The sequence below is a fragment of the Leuciscus leuciscus genome (assembly GCF_965113295.1).
Source record: "Leuciscus leuciscus genome assembly, chromosome: 3".
Lineage (NCBI taxonomy): Eukaryota > Metazoa > Chordata > Actinopteri > Cypriniformes > Leuciscidae > Leuciscus > Leuciscus leuciscus.
Genome location: NC_138727.1, coordinates 50616430 through 50641661, shown reverse-complemented (window position 1 = coordinate 50641661; position 25232 = coordinate 50616430). Strand labels below are relative to the sequence as shown.

Below are 25232 nucleotides of genomic sequence, written 5' to 3'. Positions count from 1 at the left end.
ATCCGAGGAAATGGACTCTTGGACATGGATTATCGTGATAATAACTACCTAAAATAATAAACACTTTTGGAGAAACTGTATTTGAAGAGTAGGCTAGTGTCACTTTTATGAAAAGTGTGGACTTATGACCTGCAGCCATAATAGCCAGCCACGAGGGGGCTCACTTTGACTGAATGTCATGTCATCACTCTGTCATCACGAAACTCTACATTTTCTCCAAACGTGTTTACAGTGCATTGTCCCTGTTAAATAAATAAATAAATGTATAATCTTATATATAATTTGTATACTGCACTGATTCCCTTTCCCTAAGTTGGACTTGAAGAAAAGAAAAAATTCATAAATGTTTGCATTTCAGCCACAAAACAACACAGTTTAGATGTAGATTTTAAATGTTATTGTAAGCCATTTTAGCTTTTTAGATTCACAACAGGACCTTGAGAAAGCTATACATCCATTTTCATGAACCCTCCAAAAATAATTGGACTCTTCTAAATCATCTATACTATATTAACATATTTGCAGTATGTATTTAGTTAGAATACATGGTTAATGAATGTATAATTGTCTGTCAGATGCAGTCAGATCGTGTAGTTACAGCTTCCTCCAGCAGGGGGTTTACGAGACCAAGCTAAACAGCCAAACTGCTCTCTGATTGGCTGGTTTTCAGGTTAAAGACATGCAGGCCACTCCCCTAACACTTTACTGCTGTTGTTCACAGACCTAGACCTACTCACACACGACACTGATGCTGACAGCAGGAGAAGGCAGATGTTCATGTCCTCTGACGGCACAGCTGTATCTGCCAGAATCACTGCGGACTGACTGAAACTGAAGGATGTCGCTGGTGAACTTTAAAGCCTGTCCATTTTTGTACCAGATGAATCTGTCTGTCAGATTGCAGGTTGTTCTACATGTCAGATTGAGCGTTTCTTTCTCCAGCACCAGCTGTGGAGCCTGAACCTGAAGGCCTGGAGGAAACACATCTCTCTCACCATATCCTAAAACTACTCTGGATATTATTTTAAACTTTTGATCTCTACATCTGGTTTCTTGATCCAAAATGTTTATACTGCTGAGGGAATCTATATGTGCAAGACATGTTTACTGAGGATTCTTTGAGAGCAAATATTGATTTAGTTTCATAAATCACACTCCAGTCTTCTCCAAAAACTCCTGAAACACAAAATACAAAGCAGATAAATGGTCAAGTATGAGTTATGTGTAAATGCAGCTAAAATAATATGTATCACTTGTTGCTGGAGAGATGACACACAGTGAGAGAAGTGTGAAAAGTCCTGCAGAAGGGTGTTGCAGAAAAGCATAAATGATCACGCTGACACAGAACTGTGAAAAAGTGAACACATCCACAGGCGCTTTAAGCGATTTCAGCCATTTTGTCAGCGTAACCACACACTCTCACCAAAGCTCGTCTTCTACGTGTCAACCAACCCAATGTCAGCTAAAATGACTGACAGACTGAGTGTGTTTCTGATTGGTGGACCGTAAAATAGATAAATAATGCACTCTTTAAAAAACACATAAAAAAAATCTTACATCTCTATAACAACTGTGACTCAGAAGTCAAGAGCAGAAAGATTGGAGAGAGAAGAAGAGTCATTCTGGCGCTCACGACCACAGGATCCATCACAGCTCTATAGACAAACATATAAATACACACATCCAGTTCATGCACTCCATACCTATAATAAAGCTTCTGAAAACAGTTTGTTTTCGTCTTTGGTTAGTACAAAAATAACAATTCTTAAGTGCTGCCCAGAAACAGTTTTAGTGACTCATCGACACCCAAAGGACTGATAAGATCAGGGTGGCATGGAGGAGTTGCACTGCTGAACTGTGCTCACATTGCTCATGCATGCTAAGAATTAGTCTCAAGCAAGATTAAACCTTTTCTCTGGACAACAATTTCTCTTCTTTTTGCAACATCAGATTGTTGTGTCTTTAGTGGTCCCACAGCATGTCTACACCAGCTTGAGACTGTCTACACTGGACGTGATGAAGCGACCATTGCTAAAACCATTTGTCCTTCATGTCAGGAGTAGCACGTACTTGTCAGAAATAAAACGGGGCGTCAGTTTACTGTTGGAGATTTGTCGTGTCACGATGCTTCATGCCTCATCCAGTGTAGACAGTATGGCTGATTATTATGGGCTCACATCTGGTACACTTGGACTCCACACGGCCCAGATGTGGACCGGATCTGGCCGACACTATGTTGCTGTCTGGGTTCTATTGGCTTTTGTTGCTTCACATCTGGTGTAACAGTAAGTCAACAGGACTCAAACACTAACAATGAATGAGGGCTTTACAGCTTCTTACATTGCCCAGCTGGCCTTCCACCAAATCATATACATCCTAATATTATATATCTACATGTTTGCATACTTCACATTAATCAATTTAGTGTCTCCTAAACTTATTTACCAAGCTTAAAATGCAGCATCCTGTGAAATAAGGGTCCACTAAGGTCCTGTGTGGTATAACCTGCTCCAAGAAGCGACCAACACACAAACATTTTGTCCCAAAAGCTATCCATTTCTTCTCTTTCATACTCCTACATTTTACAAACTCATCAAGTAATATGTAAAAACTCTCATACCTTGTTCGCAGCAGCTTTATTCACTAGTACTAAGTGCAAATTGTGAGTTTGAAGACTGAACAGACGTATTAAGCAGGGGTTGTATATGATAGCATTTCCTGTCTCTATGCAAGCAAGGGTCAACTTTCATGAGATAAAAAACCCTGTTCACACACACAATAGCCTTTTTACACACTTGCTTTTTACACTTGAACAAGTTAATTCTGGGTCATTCTAAATCCAGCATAAACTGAATCCTGAGTTATCTTGCTTAACGTTTAACACTGCTCTTACTGTACCCGGAGTTAACAATTAAGAATAACATTTTTATTTGTGATGTCAATGTCTTTGAATGCTATAGCATTGTGCATCTTCATGTTACACATGCTGCATTTCGGGATGACAAAACGTGACTTTCTACTTGGAGCTGTTTGTGTCGTAGATCAGCATTCTACCCTAAAAGTGATCGGGCAGATCAAACCGTAAGACGTAGAGAGAGACATGAAACTTCGAGGGATGGTAGTAACCCCCCCATCTACAACGTCACTAAAGCTCACCCTAATCGGCCTGATGGTGGCGCTACAGCGATCAAAAGTATGAAATCGCTCATAACTCCTAAACCATTAGTCGCAGACTCAATTGTCTTATATCATCGGAAACATTGGCTCAATACGAACAAGCGTCTCATGTTCATGTCTCGAATTCAATCATCACCCTTTTTGGGTATATTGGATTTCCAGAAAAACCTACTTTTGCTTACAACTACAAGGATTTTCGCCCGGCTGGAACCAAACCAGTACAGAAAGATTTTCTGGAGTCTGATTGTCAATAATAAAAATAAAAATAAAATGGAGATATTTCGATTCATATCCTTGATGGGACGACAAAACATGCGAAGTGGGCACGGCCACTTTTACTAAAACGACTATCACTCTTGAACGGAATGAGATAATTTCACCAAACTCTGTACACCTGCGGATTGGCTCAGTCTGTGGTCGTGTGAAAAAAGAAGCAGCGACTGTCCACTTGGTGGTGCTATAAAATTATTATTTTTTAAACATGAAAACGTCTATATCTACGCAACAGTCAGTCCGATTAACTTGAAAACTGGCATGCGGTGTCAAATACCAAATACTTATAATAATTTTTTTTTTTAAGTAGATATTTCCATTCATTTGTGTTTGTGTGTAAACGAATTACAGTATTTTAACCAGTAATGAAAAACATTATGAAAAATACAATACCCGGCACATTACAGTAATGAGAGTTTGGTGTAAAATGTGCAAAATATTCATGACAATGAAACTAAAGACTTTCTGACAATGTTCAGATTTAATGTATTTAGCAATAAAATCACACAGTATGACGAGAGAAGAGGAAACATCTGTTCTGCATTGACTGTACAAAGCGAGAGCTAAAATGCCTTTGACTATTACAGGTATCCGTGTGTTCGTGTGTGTGTGTGTGTGTGTGTGTGATACTGAAAATCAATTCAGATCATCATAAAAGAGCTCACTGTAAACCCAAATCAATTCATGTCTAAACAGTAAAAGAGTCCCATAAATGTGTAAAGGTGAAATCAAGAGGACAGTGAGATGGGAACATGACCTGAGCTGGACTCAAATCCAGGTCTCCCATCAGCATCAATAGGAAGCGGCTCCGATCACATGTTCTTTACTTGACTGAGCTGTAGATCACATCCTCAGATCTGGGGAGAAATTAAACAAAAATAATGTGGCATTTCAAGAGGTGACAATCCATCATCTCAACAACACAAAACAAGAGCTCCGATTAAGAATTGAATATGTTTTATTAGAGTTTAAATGAATCGTTTCTCACCTGTTGGCTTCAGACGGATGATGCGTCTCAATGCAGTCGTACTCTTCAGTCTTCATGTCTTTGTTCTTGAAGTGATGGACACTGGCATACTGAACCTCTGTAACATCTGCAGATTCTGTTTCTGTTTGTTTCTTTGCGTTAATGTTGGAATACAGATCATCCCTCTGATTGGCTGATACTAGTGAATACAGTGGATCGTCATTGGTCGAAGCCGTTTCTGCTGATCTGTCAATGTGATCCTCCTGCAGTTTCATCAAATAAAATATCACACAGATATAACAACAGATCGATCATTCAGAAACACAGTGACTGTGAGTTACATGCATGATGTTTTCCAGCTGGTCTTCATATCAAATATTTGGCAGTACATGATCTTGTAAGTCTTGAATTTTCTAGTTAAATATAATATCATGTCATTGTAGATTCAGGTATGTATTATTATCAAACTTGCCTGATTTTGTCTGATAACTTCAGATCCACCGTCTCTCCTCTTCTTCCTGAGGAAACATGTTTTTGTTCGAAAGTATTGAAAAGTAATTTATTTGTAAGAATCATTCATTTTTGATAGAGGCTTAAGTTCAACAAATGTTGCATTTATGTTAATTTTTTTAAAGAATTTAATGCAGGAGCTGCTCAACATTCACTCACTTTATGAACACGATGATGATGATGATGAAGATGATGAAGATCAATCCTCCACATCCCGCCACGATCCCAGAAACTGTGAGCAGAGCATCTCTCTGAACCCCTGAAACAAGATGATCATGAAGAGTTAAAGCTGGAGATGCTGAAACTCTGTCCAGATCCAACGGCTGAGGTTTCATTCTCCTTAAACCAGCTGAAGTTCAGAGCAGGAGGGTTTGAGTCACTGATGCAGTTCAGAGTCACTGAATCTCCCTCCACTATTACACCAGATCCAGTTATGGACACTGAGACGCTCTTTGGAGGATCTACATTAAATATATATATAAAATATGAAAATAATTACTTGATTTATGCCATGACCTTCAATTATCTTTATTATATTACTTAAGTTTATCTTTAAGTAGAAATCAAAATGAAAAAGGTGCAAATCTACATCTGAACTGGTGCAAAATTAATAAAACAATATTATATTTACAGATTTATCAACTAAAGATTCATTAAAAAAAAGTAACTAAACACAAATTCATGTTTTAATGGACAATGGTACGTTACTTTCAGAAATTAGCCGTTTTTTTACAGCAAGGTTTTACAGTGCATCTACACCACTTCAATCCCACTAATCCACCAATTAACTGAAGACTTTCTAGAAAACAAAAAAATAAGCATATTCTTGGGACCTTATGTGAATTATATAACAAATTAGATTATAGAATAAAAGCTCCTGGTGTGACAGGAGCATTAGAGCAACAATTAGCATCAAGCTTCATTACACAATTTAAAAGACTAATATTACACTTTAACTCAAAACTCACTTTAAACAACCATTGAGTTTTTGTATTAACTTCCGATCGCGATCTAATGTGGATTTTAATCATAATGATGTTGAAATATGTTATTTTAGCCTTGTATATGCATGTATCGTAATCGTGTGTTTATTAGCTTCTTGTTTCACGTGTAGAAATGTTTCTTTGAGTTTGTTCTTCCCGAAGCTCAGAACGAGGAAGTGTACAGGACAGTGTCATGCAGAAGAGCAGAGAATATGATCACGTAAGATGATTGACAGCTGTACAGCGAATGAGAGAGCGCTGTTGAACTGACACAAATAGGCGGTGGGCCGGTGTTCTGTCGATGTAGCATACTTTGTCAGAATAGCATACCGGAAGTTGAGTTTTATAGCATACCAGTGTTTATAAAGGGGTATGCTGTTTTGATAGCCCCTGGTTTAATAAAAAATACAGTTTATAAAGGGGTGGTATGCTGTTTTGATAGCCCCTGGTTTAATAAAAAATAGTTTATAAAGGGGTATGCTCTTTTGATAGCCCCTGGTTTAATAAAAAATACAGTTTATAAAGGGGTATGCTCTTTTGATAGCCCCTGGTTTAATAAAAAATAGTTTATAAAGGGGTATGCTCTTTTGATAGCCCCTGGTTTAATAAAAAATACAGTTTATAAAGGGGTATGCTGTTTTGATAGCTCCTGGTTTAATAAAAAATACAGTTTATAAAGAGGTATGCAGGGCTGCCAACTTTTGAGTTTAGCTTGGAGTGAGATTTTTGTTGGGGGAGGGGGGGGGGGGGGGGGTATTGATATTGCATCACAATAAGTGTAATTGTGATTGTCAAAACATTTGGTAACTAAATAGAATTTTATGAAGTTTAGTGACAACATGTTACAATGTTTACATTGTACAATGACTGATAGGATACAGTTTTTATTATTGCTTGACAAAAATTTCAAGATTTCAGTTCCATTCTTGTGATTTGATTCCGATTTTGATTCAATATTGACTACTTTGGATACATGTTTATTTAAAATTTTATTTTTAAAAATAATCTCACCTAATGCAGTAAACATAGAGGGCCCAATCTGGTGGAATTATTAAAGGTTAAAAATAACAAATGAAATTAAATATAATGCAGTTTTTGTTATAATAACAATTATTTAATGACATAAGTAAAGATATACTAAATATGTAATATAGTGCTCAGCAAAATCTCCTCTCTAGCTATTTTTTTTCTATTCAATTAACATGCTATGGTCATTAAATGGCTTTCCTGAGGTAAATGTAACGTTATGTGACATAATTGTTCTCCTGCTATTATATATTGACCTCTTTCCGTGGTTTAAAAACACTAATTGGTCGATATTATGTATACTTTCGATAAGTTGTAGGCCTACTGCATCTTTAAATAAAAAAGTAACAGATGATCGGTTCACGTGCACTTGAACTGAGGCGCTCAGCATCTGTCACGTCACATTTACAAGCGCCACACGTATTTTTGTCTGAATTTCGTAATAAAATTGATGGAATCTAAGAGCTGATAATTAGTTTAATATTAAAAGTACCTCTTTGCTCCGCAATTTTTCTGTGCGTGAGAAAATGGATGTGTGGCGTGAGAGCGTGTGAAAAGTGTCAATTGCGTGAGTCTCACGCTCAATGCGTGAGAGTTGGCAGCCCTGGGTATGCTCTTTTGATAGCCCCTGGTTTAAATTTAGCGCATGCGCAATTCCACAAATTTCACTCCTGCGCATGCGCATTAACCGAAGGTATCCCATTCTGATGGGTATGGTGTTCCGTCAGAACACCGGACCTCGAAATTACGAATTTAATACTTACCTCACAGCTGTGTACGTTTTTTTTTTTTTTGCTGAGGTCATGTAATAAAAATGTAATAAAAAGTACTACAGACATTGTTTCCAACTTTGTTGTATGCACATTTGACGCAAAATGTCCTTACAAACTCTTATTTTTTTAAACCGGCAAAGAAGCAGGAGTACTAATCATAACGCTAGAAAACCTCCCGTTTCCTTGACAACCAATGTAAATAATGAACACAGATTCTACAGCGAGCGGAGGCATGTAATCTTTGTCAGTGACCAGAAAGCTGGGCCATATAGTTAAACTGACACATATAGCTTATCTAACGGCAGATGAAGTAAAACCGTAAATCTTTATTATGAGTCCTAATCATAAATACAGTGCATGTTCACAATAACAGTTTAAATAAATAAAAGAATGATTTAAACCAGTGGTTCTCAACTCCAGTCCTCGGGACCCACTGCTCTGCATATTGTGTATGTCTCCCTTATCTGACACACTGAGTTTGGAGTTGAGAACCACTGATTTAAACTATATGTTTTACTTCTGATATAAACATTTAGATTAAATATGCCATTCTCATTAATGGTGTTGTTAAACACTTTAACTACATGAAATAATTACTGAGAATTTACAACATTTTTATATTCAATTTTTTTTAATTTTTGTTGTGGATGCAATGCTTTTGAACACTTCTCCTCTGGCATGCTGTGTTTTAATGTTTTAACTAATTGCTTATCACGATAATAGCAGATTATCTGAGAAAATGGTTTTGTGCAAATAATGCACAACAAGGTCTATCTGTTTCCATTAAACATATAAATCAATTAAAAATACTATTTGGCCAGTGGAAAAGATTGAGAAAAAAATTCTCTGAAATGTTTTTTTTACACTATTTGATTTATTCATTCAAAAACAAGGCAAGAATAGGCTACTAAATTATTTTTATTAATAAAATGAGAGCATATGAATAAAGCGGAGCGGTGTGACGCTTAAATATAAGTTAAAAAACTTAAACATACGTTATATGTGTTATTTTATATACGTTTAACCCCTTACTAGTCAGCCCCAATTTTGGCAAGTGATGCATACATGACATACCCAAAATAAAAAGGTTGCTGCTCAGAAGTCATTCTGAATAGACACATAACCAACATATATTTAGAAATCCAACCCTTGAGAGTTTACAATTCAAGGCTCAAAATTAACCAGACTGTTATTAATATTGAGATATACAAGCTCAAACATAGAAACAAAAACAACAAATATTAAGAATATATTTATTAAATGAATAAAAACTGTTTAGGATTGCAACTTATAACCACAACTAAAACATGGGGATTTTTTAAAGACAATCATCCCGCACATCCTATTCTATAATAAAATCAGCTAATCGAATATTCGAAAATCGTGACTCATCCCTAATTAATATAGTATTATTGTGTAAGTGGATGACATGACAAGTAGCAAAAGGCAGTGCAATTTGTGTGTAAGTGGGGTCAAATGTTCATAGCAAATTTCTAAATAAACCAATGTAGCAGCATCATAGTGTAAACTACCAGTTTATTTGTGCAAGAGTCAATCAGCTGCCCTTAGGTTATTGGAGGGTGGGGGTGGGAGGAAGAGGCTCACTATGATTCCCCTATAGAAAGTTAAGAGGATGGATTTTTGGGAGATGAGCCTTCCTCAACTGTGGGAGGAAGTGCAGAGGTTTTTGGGCTTTCTTGGCCAGGTTCTGTTGGTGGTGTCGATAGATCAAGATGGATCATCTGTGATGTGGATACTAAGCAACCCCGTGATCTTGACCTGCACCATCATGGTGCTGTTGATGTGATGATTGTCAACGATCACCTCTGTAGTCATTTGGGTGTGGAGAGATATGATGTTGTCCTGTCCGTGTCTGTGTGTTAGATAAACAACTGAATTTAATTCAGATAAATAAACACAGAAAGCGCACATTACTAAATAATTTTAAATCACACTTTTCAACTTGACATTTGTATTAAGATGCTAACCATCTTGAGCTTGACAAGACTACTGCAGTTCTGACCACAAATAATTTTGTTAAATAGCTCAAAAACAGCCATCTTTAACTAAAATATTTTTCCACCATACCTGTTCTGTTATGTAGGTGAAGCCCAACCACTATCAATCGTGACAATCAACCATAATTGGCTTAAATAACTCCATGACTACCACTATAAAGTTGATTTGAAATAATTTATTTGTTTTGGTTTGCACTCTTTTTAGCTGATAATTAGTCTAGCTTACTTGTAGCCTATAGCTTGCTGTAACCAACCTGGACATACCCGGTGCGGTAAAGTAGGTTTTATGTTGGACATTCGTTAGACATTCGATCTTTTCTGCAGCATTAATTGATATGTAATGGCTTAATAGTCGTGGATGATGCTGTATCTTGTCTAGGTCACATTGTAAAGCATAATGTCAAAAGTGAATTTTAATATTATTCGATGATGTAATTGTTTTAAGAATTGGAAGTGAAAAAGTCCTCACAACTATCCCCACTTGGGCACTTCAAGTTAGGGAGTGTCTCAAAAGTGCCAAATCGGCAACAAAGTTGGTAAAGTATGTGCATTATTCCACAAAAACACTAAAAACGTGATCCTTTTACGTATGTAGTTGATGTTAGTAAATGGATTAAAAATAGATTAAGCCAATTTTTAACTTGTATATGATATATATATCTGTTATACATATGTAATTAAACTGAATGTTTTAAATTAAATACATCTAGGCTATTTAACTTTGTGGTTGTTTTATGTAATTACCTCAAATGACCAACAATGTATTTATACACACATGCAGCATATAATACACAACTTAGATTGCTGAAAAATGATGATGTCACACCACATGTAATGTATTCACCAACCCTTGGAGCACACCATACACGACTTGGATTTGGAAAATGTCATTTCGTATATTTTTAATGAATTTTTTAAATATGCAAATCTATATAACTTCCTGGTCATGTGACCTGATGATGTCACACCACCTGGGATTTAAATTTTTAATTTTTTTCTAATTGATATTAAAAGAGGAATTTGACAAAGTTGTGAAATTAGATTGATTTCACAAGTAATGACCATTCACATTAAAGGGACAATGTGTAGCTTTTTAGGTATTTTATTATCTAAAATCTATATTTTTATTCATAAATATGCCCTCAATGGTGTACAAATACCTATGCCAATGTTCAGAATAATCCTCGTAAACGAAGAATTTATTATCTTTATATACATGGGACGGGTAAGTCCACGGAGGCTTCCATGTAGTTCCGCCATCTTGAAAAACTATAATAGCAGAGAGGGACAAAAAGTACTAGGCCAACGCGTTTCCACAACGCGTTTCGTTCAGAGCCAGCGTCACGTGACTGAAGCCAGCAGAAGCGGAGGAGCAGAGCAGTGAGAGGCGCTTGTCACTGTCCCGGCAAGTTTAAAAGGCTGCACTGCACGGTTATTTATACACCGTTCATTCATACATATGCTGAGTCACAGGATAAGGAGTCCTCGTCGTCGAAAAAGTCCAAAATAGATCGTAAAAGGAAACGTGACCGGAGATTACAAAAACAAGGGTTACTGTCAGGATAGCTAATGCAGGAGAAAGCTTTCAAAAGAGACCCTGAAGTTGCCTGCTTTCTTCTCGACAGGTAAGTCAATGTTACAGTCTTAATTACAAGCTTTTTTTTCATTGCTTGGTTGTGTACTTTATTATATAGACAGTCGAACATTTATAGTTAAAAGTTAAACAGGCTCTTTGATGAATAGCAGCTATTGAGTAAAGTAACGTTAGAGAAGGCTCTGATGATGATGATATCTAACAATGCACATACTTCAAAAAATATAACGAGTAAAGAAGGCATTACTACTAATTACCATAGTTAATGTTTTTGACAGTCAGTAGTTCATACTGTAACATTCTTTTTTTCGTTGTTTCAAGTTTCAGTTTGTTTTAAATAACAAACATGTTCACCCGAAGAAAAACTCGAAGTGCTATTATAAGACATCCTGTCATAGCTTTTAGGTACATAACGGCTACCGTAGATGCAACGCGCATTTGAAAAAGTGAGGCGCTGGAGAGCATTATTCGTTTGAATGCAAAATACAATTTCACCACTAGATGGGAGAAATTCCTACACAATGTCCCTTTAAGAAATACATGTTTTGTCATATTTTCATAGAGGAAAAAGAAATTAAGTGCATACAGTTAGCTCATGACATCCCTTTATTGAAGAAAACATACAGAAGTTAAACAATCAAGAGTTTTATTTAATTTTCGTCTGTTTCTTTAAATATTAACAAATGTGAACTTATGGTATTGGGATTTTGTAATATCACCATTATGTAGGCTAGTATAACAGTGAAAAAAGTAGTTGCATGTCTTATAACTGTAAAACCAAATGCTATATTTCAAAAGGCACCAGAGTTTTTACTAAAATGCAATTTTCATGTTAATAACATAACAATTACACTTATACACTCATAAATAGGTTTTACTTTGTACAATAATAATTTCTTCCTCCACAAAGGATTAATGCACAATTTGGAATAGTAAATAAATCAAGGTTAGAAACAAAAACTTTTTTTAATGACAATTGGTTTGGGAATTTTGGTTGTGGAAATTGATTAAAGATGATGGTATCTTTAGTTTGATAGAACTTACAAATATTTAGCTAATATTTAATTGTATGCAATTCCCAGAGAACTTTTGAGGCTTATTGGATTAGAGACACTTGGAGTACTTCCCAATTTAGGCTGAATAATAAACATTTTTTAAGTTACGGATGTAATAATTGCCTATGCTCCATTGTCTAAACAAAATATATTCTTGATGTTACAAATACATTGAACTTTCTGTTCAAGAAACATGTTTTAGATTGGAGTAAATTATAGATGACACCTCATAGATATTCTATAACGAACAAAGTTAATGAGTTTTCATACACTCTTAAAACGGATGTGTTAAAAACAACACAACCTGTGTTATATCTTAACACACCTGTGTTAAGGACACATTTTGTGTTACTTTTAACTCAACCAGTGTGTTATTGTTCTTAACACAGTGAGTGTGTTAAAATATTTAACACACTAATGTGTCATAAATCACACAATTTGTGTCATAGATGTGCTATTTGTGACCAATTAAAACACTCTTAAAATGAATGTGTTAAAACAACACAACCTGTGTTATATCTTAACACACCTGTGTGTCTAGTTAAGGACAACACATTTTGTGTTACTTTTAACTCAACCAGTGTGTTATTGTTCTTAACACAGAAGTGTGTTAAAACCTTTTACACACTAATGTGTTATAGTTACACAACTTGTGTCAGATATGTGTCACATGTGACTGTAGTCGGTGTGTATTTGCCAGAGTTATTTCCTGTGTTTTGTCGAGTGTTTGGACGAACACTGAAACGTATTGTTAACTTGTGTTTATGGAGTCCAGTGACGTTTAATAAAGAGTTTGTTTGAACATTTGGATGGTTTAGACATCATGAATCTACATAGACAAGCTCTTATTGAGAATTAACAGAGGTTTAGATGTTGTTTCACTGAATGTTTTATTTGAAGTCACCAGAATCGTGATTAATGGCTCCTTTATTTGAGCTCTTGACCCTTTACTCTTCTTTAAGCTTTTCTCTGGCTGCTTTAACTGTATTTTAATAAAATACATTTGTTATGGTGAGAGAAAATATGATCAGATGTTTCTTGATGATGTCATAATTAGTAAGTGCAGCTCTGATCAAGTTTATGAGTATATGGATGGTGCGCATTTAATTTACTTATGTGCTGTTATTGTGACACTCCATCATGCTATCCATCATAATAAAAAAATGTTTTCTAAAAATGTTTATCTGCAGCAGAAACTAGTCAAACACAGACCTCATGAATCAGCGTATGAATCTCAACAATGGTGAGAAACGAAAAGCTTCATGCCGCAATGCATGCTGGGAGTCATGGATGAGATTTGTTCTATGGTGGCACCCAGCATGCATTGCGGCATGAAGCTTTTCATTTGTCACCATTGTTGAGATTCATGTGCTGATTCTAGATGATACCATAGACTGTAAAGTCCTGTACGAACTGTATTTAAAAATTAATTTGAAGCTAATTGTAATAAGCTAATCCTTTTAAAAGTCATCTTTTAAAATTACATTAATCTTTCAAATGTTTAACTCTTGCTAAGCATAACAATTTTACATGTTCATGGTGATAATATTATCATCTGAGCATATTTTCCTCATGATTATTTCTGCTGTTTCAAATCTGTTATAATAAACACACATTTACAGTAATCAGAGAAAACCAATGTTAAAGAGTCAAGGGTCAAGAGCCCAAATAAAGCTGACACTAATCACGATTCTGGTGACTTTAAATGAAACATTCAATGAATCGTCAACACCAAAACCTGTTAATTCTCAATAAGAGCTTCTGTAGAGTCTGACAGAAATAAAGTTAATCTGGTTATTAATAACAAGTGAAAGCAGAATTTGAAAAAGACATTGAAAAAGAGGCATGATGTGATTGGCTGCAAATCTTTAAGGTTCATCTTTAAGGTTTCATGAATTAAGATTGAATTTATTTATTTGAATGTATTGTTTTATTTATTGTAGAGCATTTTATGGGATACCATATAAAATATACCTATAATTTTTTTCATAAAAACAAACTCTCCTCCACCCAGTGCTATTCTATCCAGAGTTACATTTTAACACACATTGTGTGTTAAAAATATACACAACACAACATGTGTCAAAATACCATCAACACATGCTGTGTGTTGTTTTTAACACATCTCTTTTAAGAGTGTATAAGATACATAACACTGAGTAGTAGGCCTACACTCATTAGACACTTGTGCTTTAAAGTTGATGTGGAAGACAATTGTATATTTTATGCCCATGAGCCACTCATATTGAAGCTGATATTGTTTTGAAGAAAGTGATATTTAAATGTTTTACAATTGATATAGATAAATATTTATATTTGATTTCATAACTATTATGGCTTATTACTAGGCCTATAACCAAAGTGGATTGAAAAATAAATATTTTTAAACAATTTAAAATTGACATTTACATATATTTGGAAACTATTTATAAAAGTAAAACTTTAAAATCAATACGAACCATGCAACTGTTTAGTATTATTATGTATTTAATGTTTAAAAAAAATTAAAAAATCCATTGCCACTATACATTGTTTTGATGTTTTCTAAAAAAGAGAAAAAAAAAGACTTTGATACATCAAACAAACAAATAAAATAAATTAATATATAAATAGAAGGACATCTCTATTCATATAAGATGTGACGTGATCTATCATTTTGATATCACAATGTTTATTTATAATGCTTCATTCTCTTTCTCTAAAGTAATGACTAAAAATGTTTGATTTTTTGTTTTGATAAAAAATTTATATATATATATATATTTGATTAAAAATACAAACAAAAACAGTCATATTGTGAAATATTATTACAATTTAAGACAGCCGTTTTCTATGTGAATATATAGTAAAGTGTACTTTATTCCTGTGATCAAAGCTGAATTTTCAGCATCATTACTCCAGTCTTCAGTGTCACATGATCCTTCAGAAATCATTCTAATATGATGATTTGATGCTCAAGAAACATTTATGATTATTATCAATGTTGAAAACAGTTTTTTACATTTTTATTTCATGATGCTATGATGAATAGAAAGTTCAAAAGAACAGCATTTATCTGAAATGGAAAGCTTTTTGTAACATTACTACCGTATTACTAACTTTTGTAACTACCGTTCAAAAGTTTGGGGTCAGTAAGAATTTTAATTTTATTTTTGGGGGAAAGAAATAAAATAAATCAATACTTTTATTCAGCAAGGATGAGTTAAACTGATCAAAAGTTACAGTAAAGACATTTATAATGTTAGAAAATATTCTATTTTAAATAAATGCTGTTCTTTTGAACTTTCTATTCATCAAAGAATTTTGGAAAAAAATTGTACACAACTGTTTTCAACATTGAAAATAATAATGAATGTTTTTTGAGCATAAAATCAGCATATTAGAATGATTTCTGAAGGATCATGTGACACTGAAGACTGGAGTAATGATACTGAAAATTCAGCTTTCATCTGAGGAATAAATTACATTTTAAAATATATTAAAATAGAAAACAGTCATTTTAAATTGTCATAATATTTCACAATAATACTGTTTTTTTTTCTTGTTTTTTATCAAATAAATGCAGCCTTGGTGAGCAGAAGAGACTTCTTTTAAAAACATAAAAATTCTAACCGATCTAAAACTTTTGACCAGTAGTGTATATAAGAACAAAAAGTGTTAATGACAGCAAGCAATTTAAAAATTGTGTCAGAAAAAACTAAAAAACTAAAAAACAAACAATCTAATAAGCCTAAAATTAAATTTCACAAAAAACGGAGATTTAATGGAAAAATTGTGTCTTGGTCAAAGGAGCAACTCAAAATGATGATGGGCCATGTCACATATTTACCATATAGGCTAACTGTTTACCTGTTGTTTGTCCCTTTTTACTGCGTCCTGCACAACACACAGAACCATTCTGTTTCAGAACTACTGCAGCTGGTAGCTGTAGGCCTACACAGAACATGTGAAACAACCTACAACACCTGTCACATTGAATCTGCAAGAGAGCAAAGTCATGATCTAAAACTTCACTGTTTTCCCAAACCAATTGTCATTAAAAAAAGTTTTTGTTTCTAACCTTGATTTATTTACTATTCCAAATTGTGCATTAATCCTTTGTGGAGGAAGAAATTATTATTGTACAAAGTAAAACCTATTTATGAGTGTATAAGTGTAATTGTTATGTTATTAACATGAAAATTGCATTTTAGTAAAAACTCTGGTGCCTTTTGAAATATAGCATTTGGTTTTACAGTTATAAGACATGCAACTACTTTTTTCACTGTTATACTAGCCTACATAATGGTGATATTACAAAATCCCAATACCATAAGTTCACATTTGTTAATATTTAAAGAAACAGACGAAAATTAAATAAAACTCTTGATTGTTTAACTTCTGTATGTTTTCTTCAATAAAGGGATGTCATGAGCTAACTGTATGCACTTAATTTCTTTTTCCTCTATGAAAATATGACAAAACATGTATTTCTTAATGTGAATGGTCATTACTTGTGAAATCAATCTAATTTCACAGCTTTGTCAAATTCCTCTTTTAATATTAATTAGAAAAAAAATTAAAATTTAAATCCCAGGTGGTGTGACATCATCAGGTCACATGACCAGGAAGTTATATAGATTTGCATATTTAAAAAATTCATTAAAAATATACGAAATGACATTTTCCAAATCCAAGTCGTGTATGGTGTGCTCCAAGGGTTGGTGAATACATTACATGTGGTGTGACATCATCATTTTTCAGCAATCTAAGTTGTGTATTATATGCTGCATGTGTGTATAAATACATTGTTGGTCATTTGAGGTAATTACATAAAACAACCACAAAGTTAAATAGCCTAGATGTATTTAATTTAAAACATTCAGTTTAATTACATATGTATAACAGATATATATATCATATACAAGTTAAAAATTGGCTTAATCTATTTTTAATCCATTTACTAACATCAACTACATACGTAAAAGGATCACGTTTTTAGTGTTTTTGTGGAATAATGCACATACTTTACCAACTTTGTTGCCGATTTGGCACTTTTGAGACACTCCCTAACTTGAAGTGCCCAAGTGGGGATAGTTGTGAGGACTTTTTCACTTCCAATTCTTAAAACAATTACATCATCGAACAATTTTTAACTTGTATATGATATATATATCTGTTATACATATGTAATTAAACTGAATGTTTTAAATTAAATACATCTAGGCTATTTAACTTTGTGGTTGTTTTATGTAATTACCTCAAATGACCAACAATGTATTTATACACACATGCAGCATATAATACACAACTTAGATTGCTGAAAAATGATGATGTCACACCACATGTAATGTATTCACCAACCCTTGGAGCACACCATACACGACTTGGATTTGGAAAATGTCATTTCGTATATTTTTAATGAATTTTTTAAATATGCAAATCTATATAACTTCCTGGTCATGTGACCTGATGATGTCACACCACCTGGGATTTAAATTTTAATTTTTTTCTAATTAATATTAAAAGAGGAATTTGACAAAGCTGTGAAATTAGATTGATTTCACAAGTAATGACCATTCACATTAAGAAATACATGTTTTGTCATATTTTCATAGAGGAAAAAGAAATTAAGTGCATACAGTTAGCTCATGACATCCCTTTATTGAAGAAAACATACAGAAGTTAAACAATCAAGAGTTTTATTTAATTTTCGTCTGTTTCTTTAAATATTAACAAATGTGAACTTATGGTATTGGGATTTTGTAATATCACCATTATGTAGGCTAGTATAACAGTGAAAAAAGTAGTTGCATGTCTTATAACTGTAAAACCAAATGCTATATTTCAAAAGGCACCAGAGTTTTTACTAAAATGCAATTTTCATGTTAATAACATAACAATTACACTTATACACTCATAAATAGGTTTTACTTTGTACAATAATAATTTCTTCCTCCACAAAGGATTAATGCACAATTTGGAATAGTAAATAAATCAAGGTTAGAAACAAAAACTTTTTTTAATGACAATTGGTTTGGGAAAACAGTGAAGTTTTAGATCATGACTTTGCTCTCTTGCAGATTCAATGTGACAGGTGTTGTAGGTTGTTTCACATGTTCTGTGTAGGCCTACAGCTACCAGCTGCAGTAGTTCTGAAACAGAATGGTTCTGTGTGTTGTGCAGGACGCAGTAAAAAGGGACAAACAACAGGTAAACAGTTAGCCTATATGGTAAATATGTGACATGGCCCATCATCATTTTGAGTTGCTCCTTTGACCAAGACACAATTTTTCCATTAAATCTCCGTTTTTTGTGAAATTTAATTTTAGGCTTATTAGATTGTTTGTTAGTTTTTTCTGACACAATTTTTAAATTGCTTGCTGTCATTAACACTTTTTGTTCTTATATACACTACTGGTCAAAAGTTTTAGATCGGTTAGAATTTTTATGTTTTTAAAAGAAGTCTCTTCTGCTCACCAAGGCTGCATTTATTTGATAAAAAACAAGAAAAAAAAAACAGTATTATTGTGAAATATTATGACAATTTAAAATGACTGTTTTCTATTTTAATATATTTTAAAATGTAATTTATTCCTCAGATGAAAGCTGAATTTTCAGTATCATTACTCCAGTCTTCAGTGTCACATGATCCTTCAGAAATCATTCTAATATGCTGATTTTATGCTCAAAAAACATTCATTATTATTTTCAATGTTGAAAACAGTTGTGTACAATTTTTTTCCAAAATTCTTTGATGAATAGAAAGTTCAAAAGAACAGCATTTATTTAAAATAGAATATTTTCTAACATTATAAATGTCTTTACTGTAACTTTTGATCAGTTTAACTCATCCTTGCTGAATAAAAGTATTGATTTATTTTATTTCTTTCCCCCAAAAATAAAATTAAAATTCTTACTGACCCCAAACTTTTGAACGGTAGTTACAAAAGTTAGTAATACGGTAGTAATGTTACAAAAAGCTTTCCATTTCAGATAAATGCTGTTCTTTTGAACTTTCTATTCATCATAGCATCATGAAATAAAAATGTAAAAAACTGTTTTCAACATTGATAATAATCATAAATGTTTCTTGAGCATCAAATCATCATATTAGAATGATTTCTGAAGGGTCATGTGACACTGAAGACTGGAGTAATGATGCTGAAAATTCAGCTTTGATCACAGGAATAAAGTACACTTTACTATATATTCACATAGAAAACGGCTGTCTTAAATTGTAATAATATTTCACAATATGACTGTTTTTGTTTGTATTTTTAATCAAATATATATATATATATATATATATATATATATATATATATATATAAATTTTTTATCAAAACAAAAAATCAAACATTTTTAGTCATTACTTTAGAGAAAGAGAATGAAGCATTATAAATAAACATTGTGATATCAAAATGATAGATCACGTCACATCTTATATGAATAGAGATGTCCTTCTATTTATATATTAATTTATTTTATTTGTTTGTTTGATGTATCAAAGACTTTTTTTTCTCTTTTTTAGAAAACATCAAAACAATGTATAGTGGCAATGGATTTTTTAATTTTTTTTAAACATTAAATACATAATAATACTAAACAGTTGCATGGTTCGTATTGATTTTAAAGTTTTACTTTTATAAATAGTTTCCAAATATATGTAAATGTCAATTTTAAATTGTTTAAAAATATTTATTTTTCAATCCACTTTGGTTATAGGCCTAGTAATAAGCCATAATAGTTATGAAATCAAATATAAATATTTATCTATATCAATTGTAAAACATTTAAATATCACTTTCTTCAAAACAATATCAGCTTCAATATGAGTGGCTCATGGGCATAAAATATACAATTGTCTTCCACATCAACTTTAAAGCACAAGTGTCTAATGAGTGTAGGCCTACTACTCAGTGTTATGTATCTTATACACTCTTAAAAGAGATGTGTTAAAAACAACACACAGCATGTGTTGATGGTATTTTGACACATGTTGTGTATATTTTTAACACACAATGTGTGTTAAAATGTAACTCTGGATAGAATAGCACTGGGTGGAGGAGAGTTTGTGTTTATGAAAAAAATTATAGGTATATTTTATATGGTATCCCATAAAATGCTCTACAATAAATAAAACAATACATTCAAATAAATAAATTCAATCTTAATTCATGAAACCTTAAAGATGAACCTTAAAGATTTGCAGCCAATCACATCATGCCTCTTTTTCAATGTCTTTTTCAAATGCTGCTTTCACTTGTTATTAATAACCAGATTAACGTTATTTCTGTCAGACTCTACAGAAGCTCTTATTGAGAATTAACAGGCTTTGGTGTTGACGATTCATTGAATGTTTCATTTAAAGTCACCAGAATCGTGATTAGTGTCAGCTTTATTTGGGCTCTTGACCCTTGACTCTATAACATTAGTTTTCTCTGATTGCTGTAAATGTGTGTTTATTATCACACATTTGAAACAGCAGAAATAATCATGAGAAAAACATGCTCAGATGATAATATTATCACCATGAACATGTAAAATTGTTATGCTTAGCAAGAGTTAAACATTTGAAAGATTAATGTAATTTTAAAAGATGACTTTTAAAAGGATTAGCATATTACAATTAGCTTCAAATTAATTTTTAAATACAGTTCGTACAGGACTTTACAGTCTATGGTATCATCTAGAATCAGCACATGAATCTTAAAAAATGGTGACAAATGAAAAGCTTCATGCCGCAATGCATGCTGGGTGCCACCATAGAACAAATCTCATCCATGACTCCCAGCATGCATTGCGGCATGAAGCTTTTCGTTTCTCACCATTGTTGAGATTCATACGCAGATTCTTGAGGTCTGTGTTTGACTAGTTTCTGCTGCAGATAAACATTTTTAGAAAACATTTTTTTATTATGATGGATAGCATGATGGAGTGTCACAATAACAGCACATAAGTAAATTAAATGCGCACCATCCATATACTCATAAACTTGATCAGAGCTGCACTTACTAATTATGACATCATCAAGAAACATCTGATCATATTTTCTCTCACCATAACAAATGTATTTTATTAAAATACAGTTAAAGCAGCCAGAGAAAAGCTTAAAGAAGAGTAAAGGGTCAAGAGCTCAAATAAAGGAGCCATTAATCACGATTCTGGTGACTTCAAATAAAACATTCAGTGAAACATCAACATCTAAACCTCTGTTAATTCTCAATAAGAGCTTGTCTATGTAGATTCATGATGTCTAAACCATCCAAATGTTCAAACAAACTCTTTATTAAACGTCACTGGACTCCATAAACACAAGTTTACAATACGTTTCAGTGTTCGTCCAAACACTCAGTTGTAAAAACACAGGAAATAACTCTGGCAAATACACACCGACTACAGTCACATGTGACACATATCTGACACAAGTTGTGTAACTACAACACATTAGTGTGTAAAAGGTTTTAACACACTTCTGTGTAAGAGGAATAACACACTGGTTGAGTTAAAAGTAACACAAAATGTGTTGTCCTTAACTAGACACACAGGTGTGTTAAGATATAACACAGGTTGTGTTGTTTTAACACATTCATTTTAAGAGTGTTTTAATTGGTCACAAATAGCACATCTATGACACAAATTGTGTGATTTATGACACATTAGTGTGTTAAATATTTTAACACACTCACTGTGTTAAGAACAATAACACACTGGTTGAGTTAAAAGTAACACAAAATGTGTCCTTAACTAGACACACAGGTGTGTTAAGATATAACACAGGTTGTGTTGTTTTTAACACATCCGTTTTAAGAGTGTATGAAAACTCATTAACTTTGTTCGTTATAGAATATCTATGAGGTGTCATCTATAATTTACTCCAATCTAAAACATGTTTCTTGAACAGAAAGTTCAATGTATTTGTAACATCAAGAATATATTTTGTTTAGACAATGGAGCATAGGCAATTATTACATCCGTAACTTAAAAAATGTTTATTATTCAGCCTAAATTGGGAAGTACTCCAAGTGTCTCTAATCCAATAAGCCTCAAAAGTTCTATGGGAATTGCATACAATTAAATATTAGCTAAATATTTATAAGTTCTATCAAACTAAAGATACCATCATCTTTAATCAATTTCCACAACCAAAATTCCCAAACCAATTGTCATTAAAAAAAGTTTTTGTTTCTAACCTTGATTTATTTACTATTCCAAATTGTGCATTAATCCTTTGTGGAGGAAGAAATTATTATTGTACAAAGTAAAACCTATTTATGAGTGTATAAGTGTAATTGTTATGTTATTAACATGAAAATTGCATTTTAGTAAAAACTCTGGTGCCTTTTGAAATATAGCATTTGGTTTTACAGTTATAAGACATGCAACTACTTTTTTCACTGTTATACTAGCCTACATAATGGTGATATTACAAAATCCCAATACCATAAGTTCACATTTGTTAATATTTAAAGAAACAGACGAAAATTAAATAAAACTCTTGATTGTTTAACTTCTGTATGTTTTCTTCAATAAAAGGATGTCATGAGCTAACTGTATGCACTTAATTTCTTTTTCCTCTATGAAAATATGACAAAACATGTATTTCTTAATGTGAATGGTCATTACTTGTGAAATCAATCTAATTTCACAGCTTTGTCAAATTCCTCTTTTAATATCAATTAGAAAAAAATTTAAAATTGAAAACCTGTAAAAATGTTCCAAGGGTTGGTGAATAAATCCCAGGTGGTGTGACATCATCAGGTCACATGACCAGGAAGTTATATAGATTTGCGTATTTCAAAAATTCATTAAAATTTTACGAAATGACATTTTCCAAATCCAAGTCATGTATGGTGTGCTCCAAGGGTTGGTGAATACATTACATGTGGTGTGACATCATCAGGTCACATGACCAGGAAATTATATAGATTTGCGTATTTCCAAAATTCATTAAAAATAGACTAAATGACATTTTCCAAATTCAAGTCATGTATGGTGTGCTCCAAGGGTTGGTGAACAAATTCCAGGTGGTGTGATATCACCTGTTTCTATAAGATAAAATGAAATTTTGGGAGTACAATGTACACAGCAAAAACCCCAGTGTTAAATCAACACTGCTCAGAGCACATATGGTCCCACTCTACAGAGTGTTAAAATTAACACTGAAGCAGTGTTGAAGTTAATGAGGTAATTAAGTGATTAATTAAGTGATGATTGGCCATTAGTGGTGACACCTGATGTTAATAACCAGAATCATTGAAGGAAAGAGAAACAAGAACAGAAAAAAGAGAAACACAAGAACTACTGACGTCAAGCCATTGCACTTATTATTTTACCAGTTTGACTTTATTTCTGTCATACATCTACACACAGTCTTATTTAGATTTAACAGAAGTTTAGATGGTAATGTTTTATGGAATGTTTCATTTCATGTCACCATTATGGTGACCAGTGTTTGCTTTAGTTGGGCGCTTGACCCTTTACTATTTAACATTAGTATTTCTCTGGCTGCTCCAACTCAGTGTTTATAAAGCATATGTGTTGAGGCAAGAGAAACTATGACTTCAGCTGTGTTTCCTGAAAGCATTGCAAGCCTAATTTGATCATACAGACCATTTGTTGCAGTTGGTCTGCGATCAAGTAAGGCTTAAGATGCTTTTGGAAATGCAGCCCTGGTCATATTTTGATGATGAAATTACTAGTGACCTGATTCAATGATGGCACCCATCATTATTAACTGATTATCCACACATTTTATTATTTTTTCACTACAGTAGTTAATTCCAGCAATGTTTTAATGATCTGAAAGTTTTAAAATCACACACAGACATCAAGAATCTACATATGAATCTCAACAATGGTGACAATCAAACAAATGCTTAATGTTGCAGTGCATGATGGGAGCCACCAATCAGAACGCATCAATGGCTGACATCATGCATTGCAGCATGAATAAATTATGCAGCTGAATTGTCCTGTAATTTTCATTGTTTTTTCTGTTTGCTTTTATTTAGCTATTGTTTTGTTATGACTTTAGTAGCTTGTTTTGTGATGTTCAGAGTTGATCTGTTTGTCACTAGTTTGTTTATTGTCACCATTGTTGAGACTCATATGCTGATTCTTGATGTCTGTGCGTTTAAACACAATAACTTCTTTGCACAAAGTATTTTCAAAATGTTTAATATTGCTGTTGGATCTCAAACTGTAGAATCTCAGAGCTACAATCACCAATACTAAACAAGACATCAAGCTTATAGTCAAAGTTTTAGACTCTGAATGACATCAGTGAATCAGGACACTACATGCTGATAATGTCATTATCAAAACATACTGTGTGCAGGTCATGTTTTCTCTTGCAGTAATACATGTGCTTTATAAACACAATGTTGGAACAGTCAGAGAAAAACTAATATTAACAAAATGAAAAGAGTCAAGAGCCCAACTAAAGCAAACACTTACCACCAAAATGGTAACAGTCCATTAAACATTACCGTCTAAACTTCTGTTGAATCTCAAGAACTTTTGTCGATGTATGTCAGAAATAAAGTCAAACTGGTAATAATAAATGCAACAATGTGTAATGACTCGAAGTCAGTTGTAGTTCTTGTGTTTCTCTTTTTTCTGTTATTGTTTTTTCTCTTTCCGTCAATGATTCTGCTTATTAACATCAGGTGTCACCACTAATGGCCAATCACTTAATTAATCACTTAATTATCTCATTAACTTCAACACTGCTTCAGTGTTACTTTAACACTCTGTAGAGTGGGACCATATGTGCTCTGAGCAGTGTTGATTTAACACTGGGGTTTTTACTGTGTAACAACCATGTACCCATTCATAGTGAATATCCCATGCACAGCTTAAAACTATCTAA

The 25232-nt window shown here is 33.1% G+C and overlaps 1 protein-coding gene and 1 long non-coding RNA gene across 2 annotated transcripts in view; both read right to left on the bottom strand.

The window, feature by feature from the left end:
- Window positions 1-3909: 3909 nt before the first annotated feature.
- LOC309493629 (sialoadhesin-like) overlaps window positions 3910-25232 on the bottom strand; it is a 343044-nt gene continuing 321721 nt past the window's right edge. Inside the window, exons 23-26 of the mRNA XM_082162774.1 lie at window positions 5087-5186; window positions 4890-4935; window positions 4439-4680; window positions 3910-4307 (exon numbers count right to left, since the gene is read on the bottom strand). Coding sequence (XP_082018900.1) covers window positions 4274-4307; window positions 4439-4680; window positions 4890-4935; window positions 5087-5186 — 422 coding nt within the window. The 3' untranslated portion in view covers window positions 3910-4273. The remainder of the gene's footprint in view (window positions 4308-4438; window positions 4681-4889; window positions 4936-5086; window positions 5187-25232) is intronic.
- Window positions 11912-14750, bottom strand: LOC309495285. Its single transcript, XR_014204602.1, has 2 exons — window positions 12906-14750; window positions 11912-12701 (listed from the first exon to the last, which is right to left on the bottom strand). It is a non-coding gene; the product is annotated as an uncharacterized lncRNA (long non-coding RNA).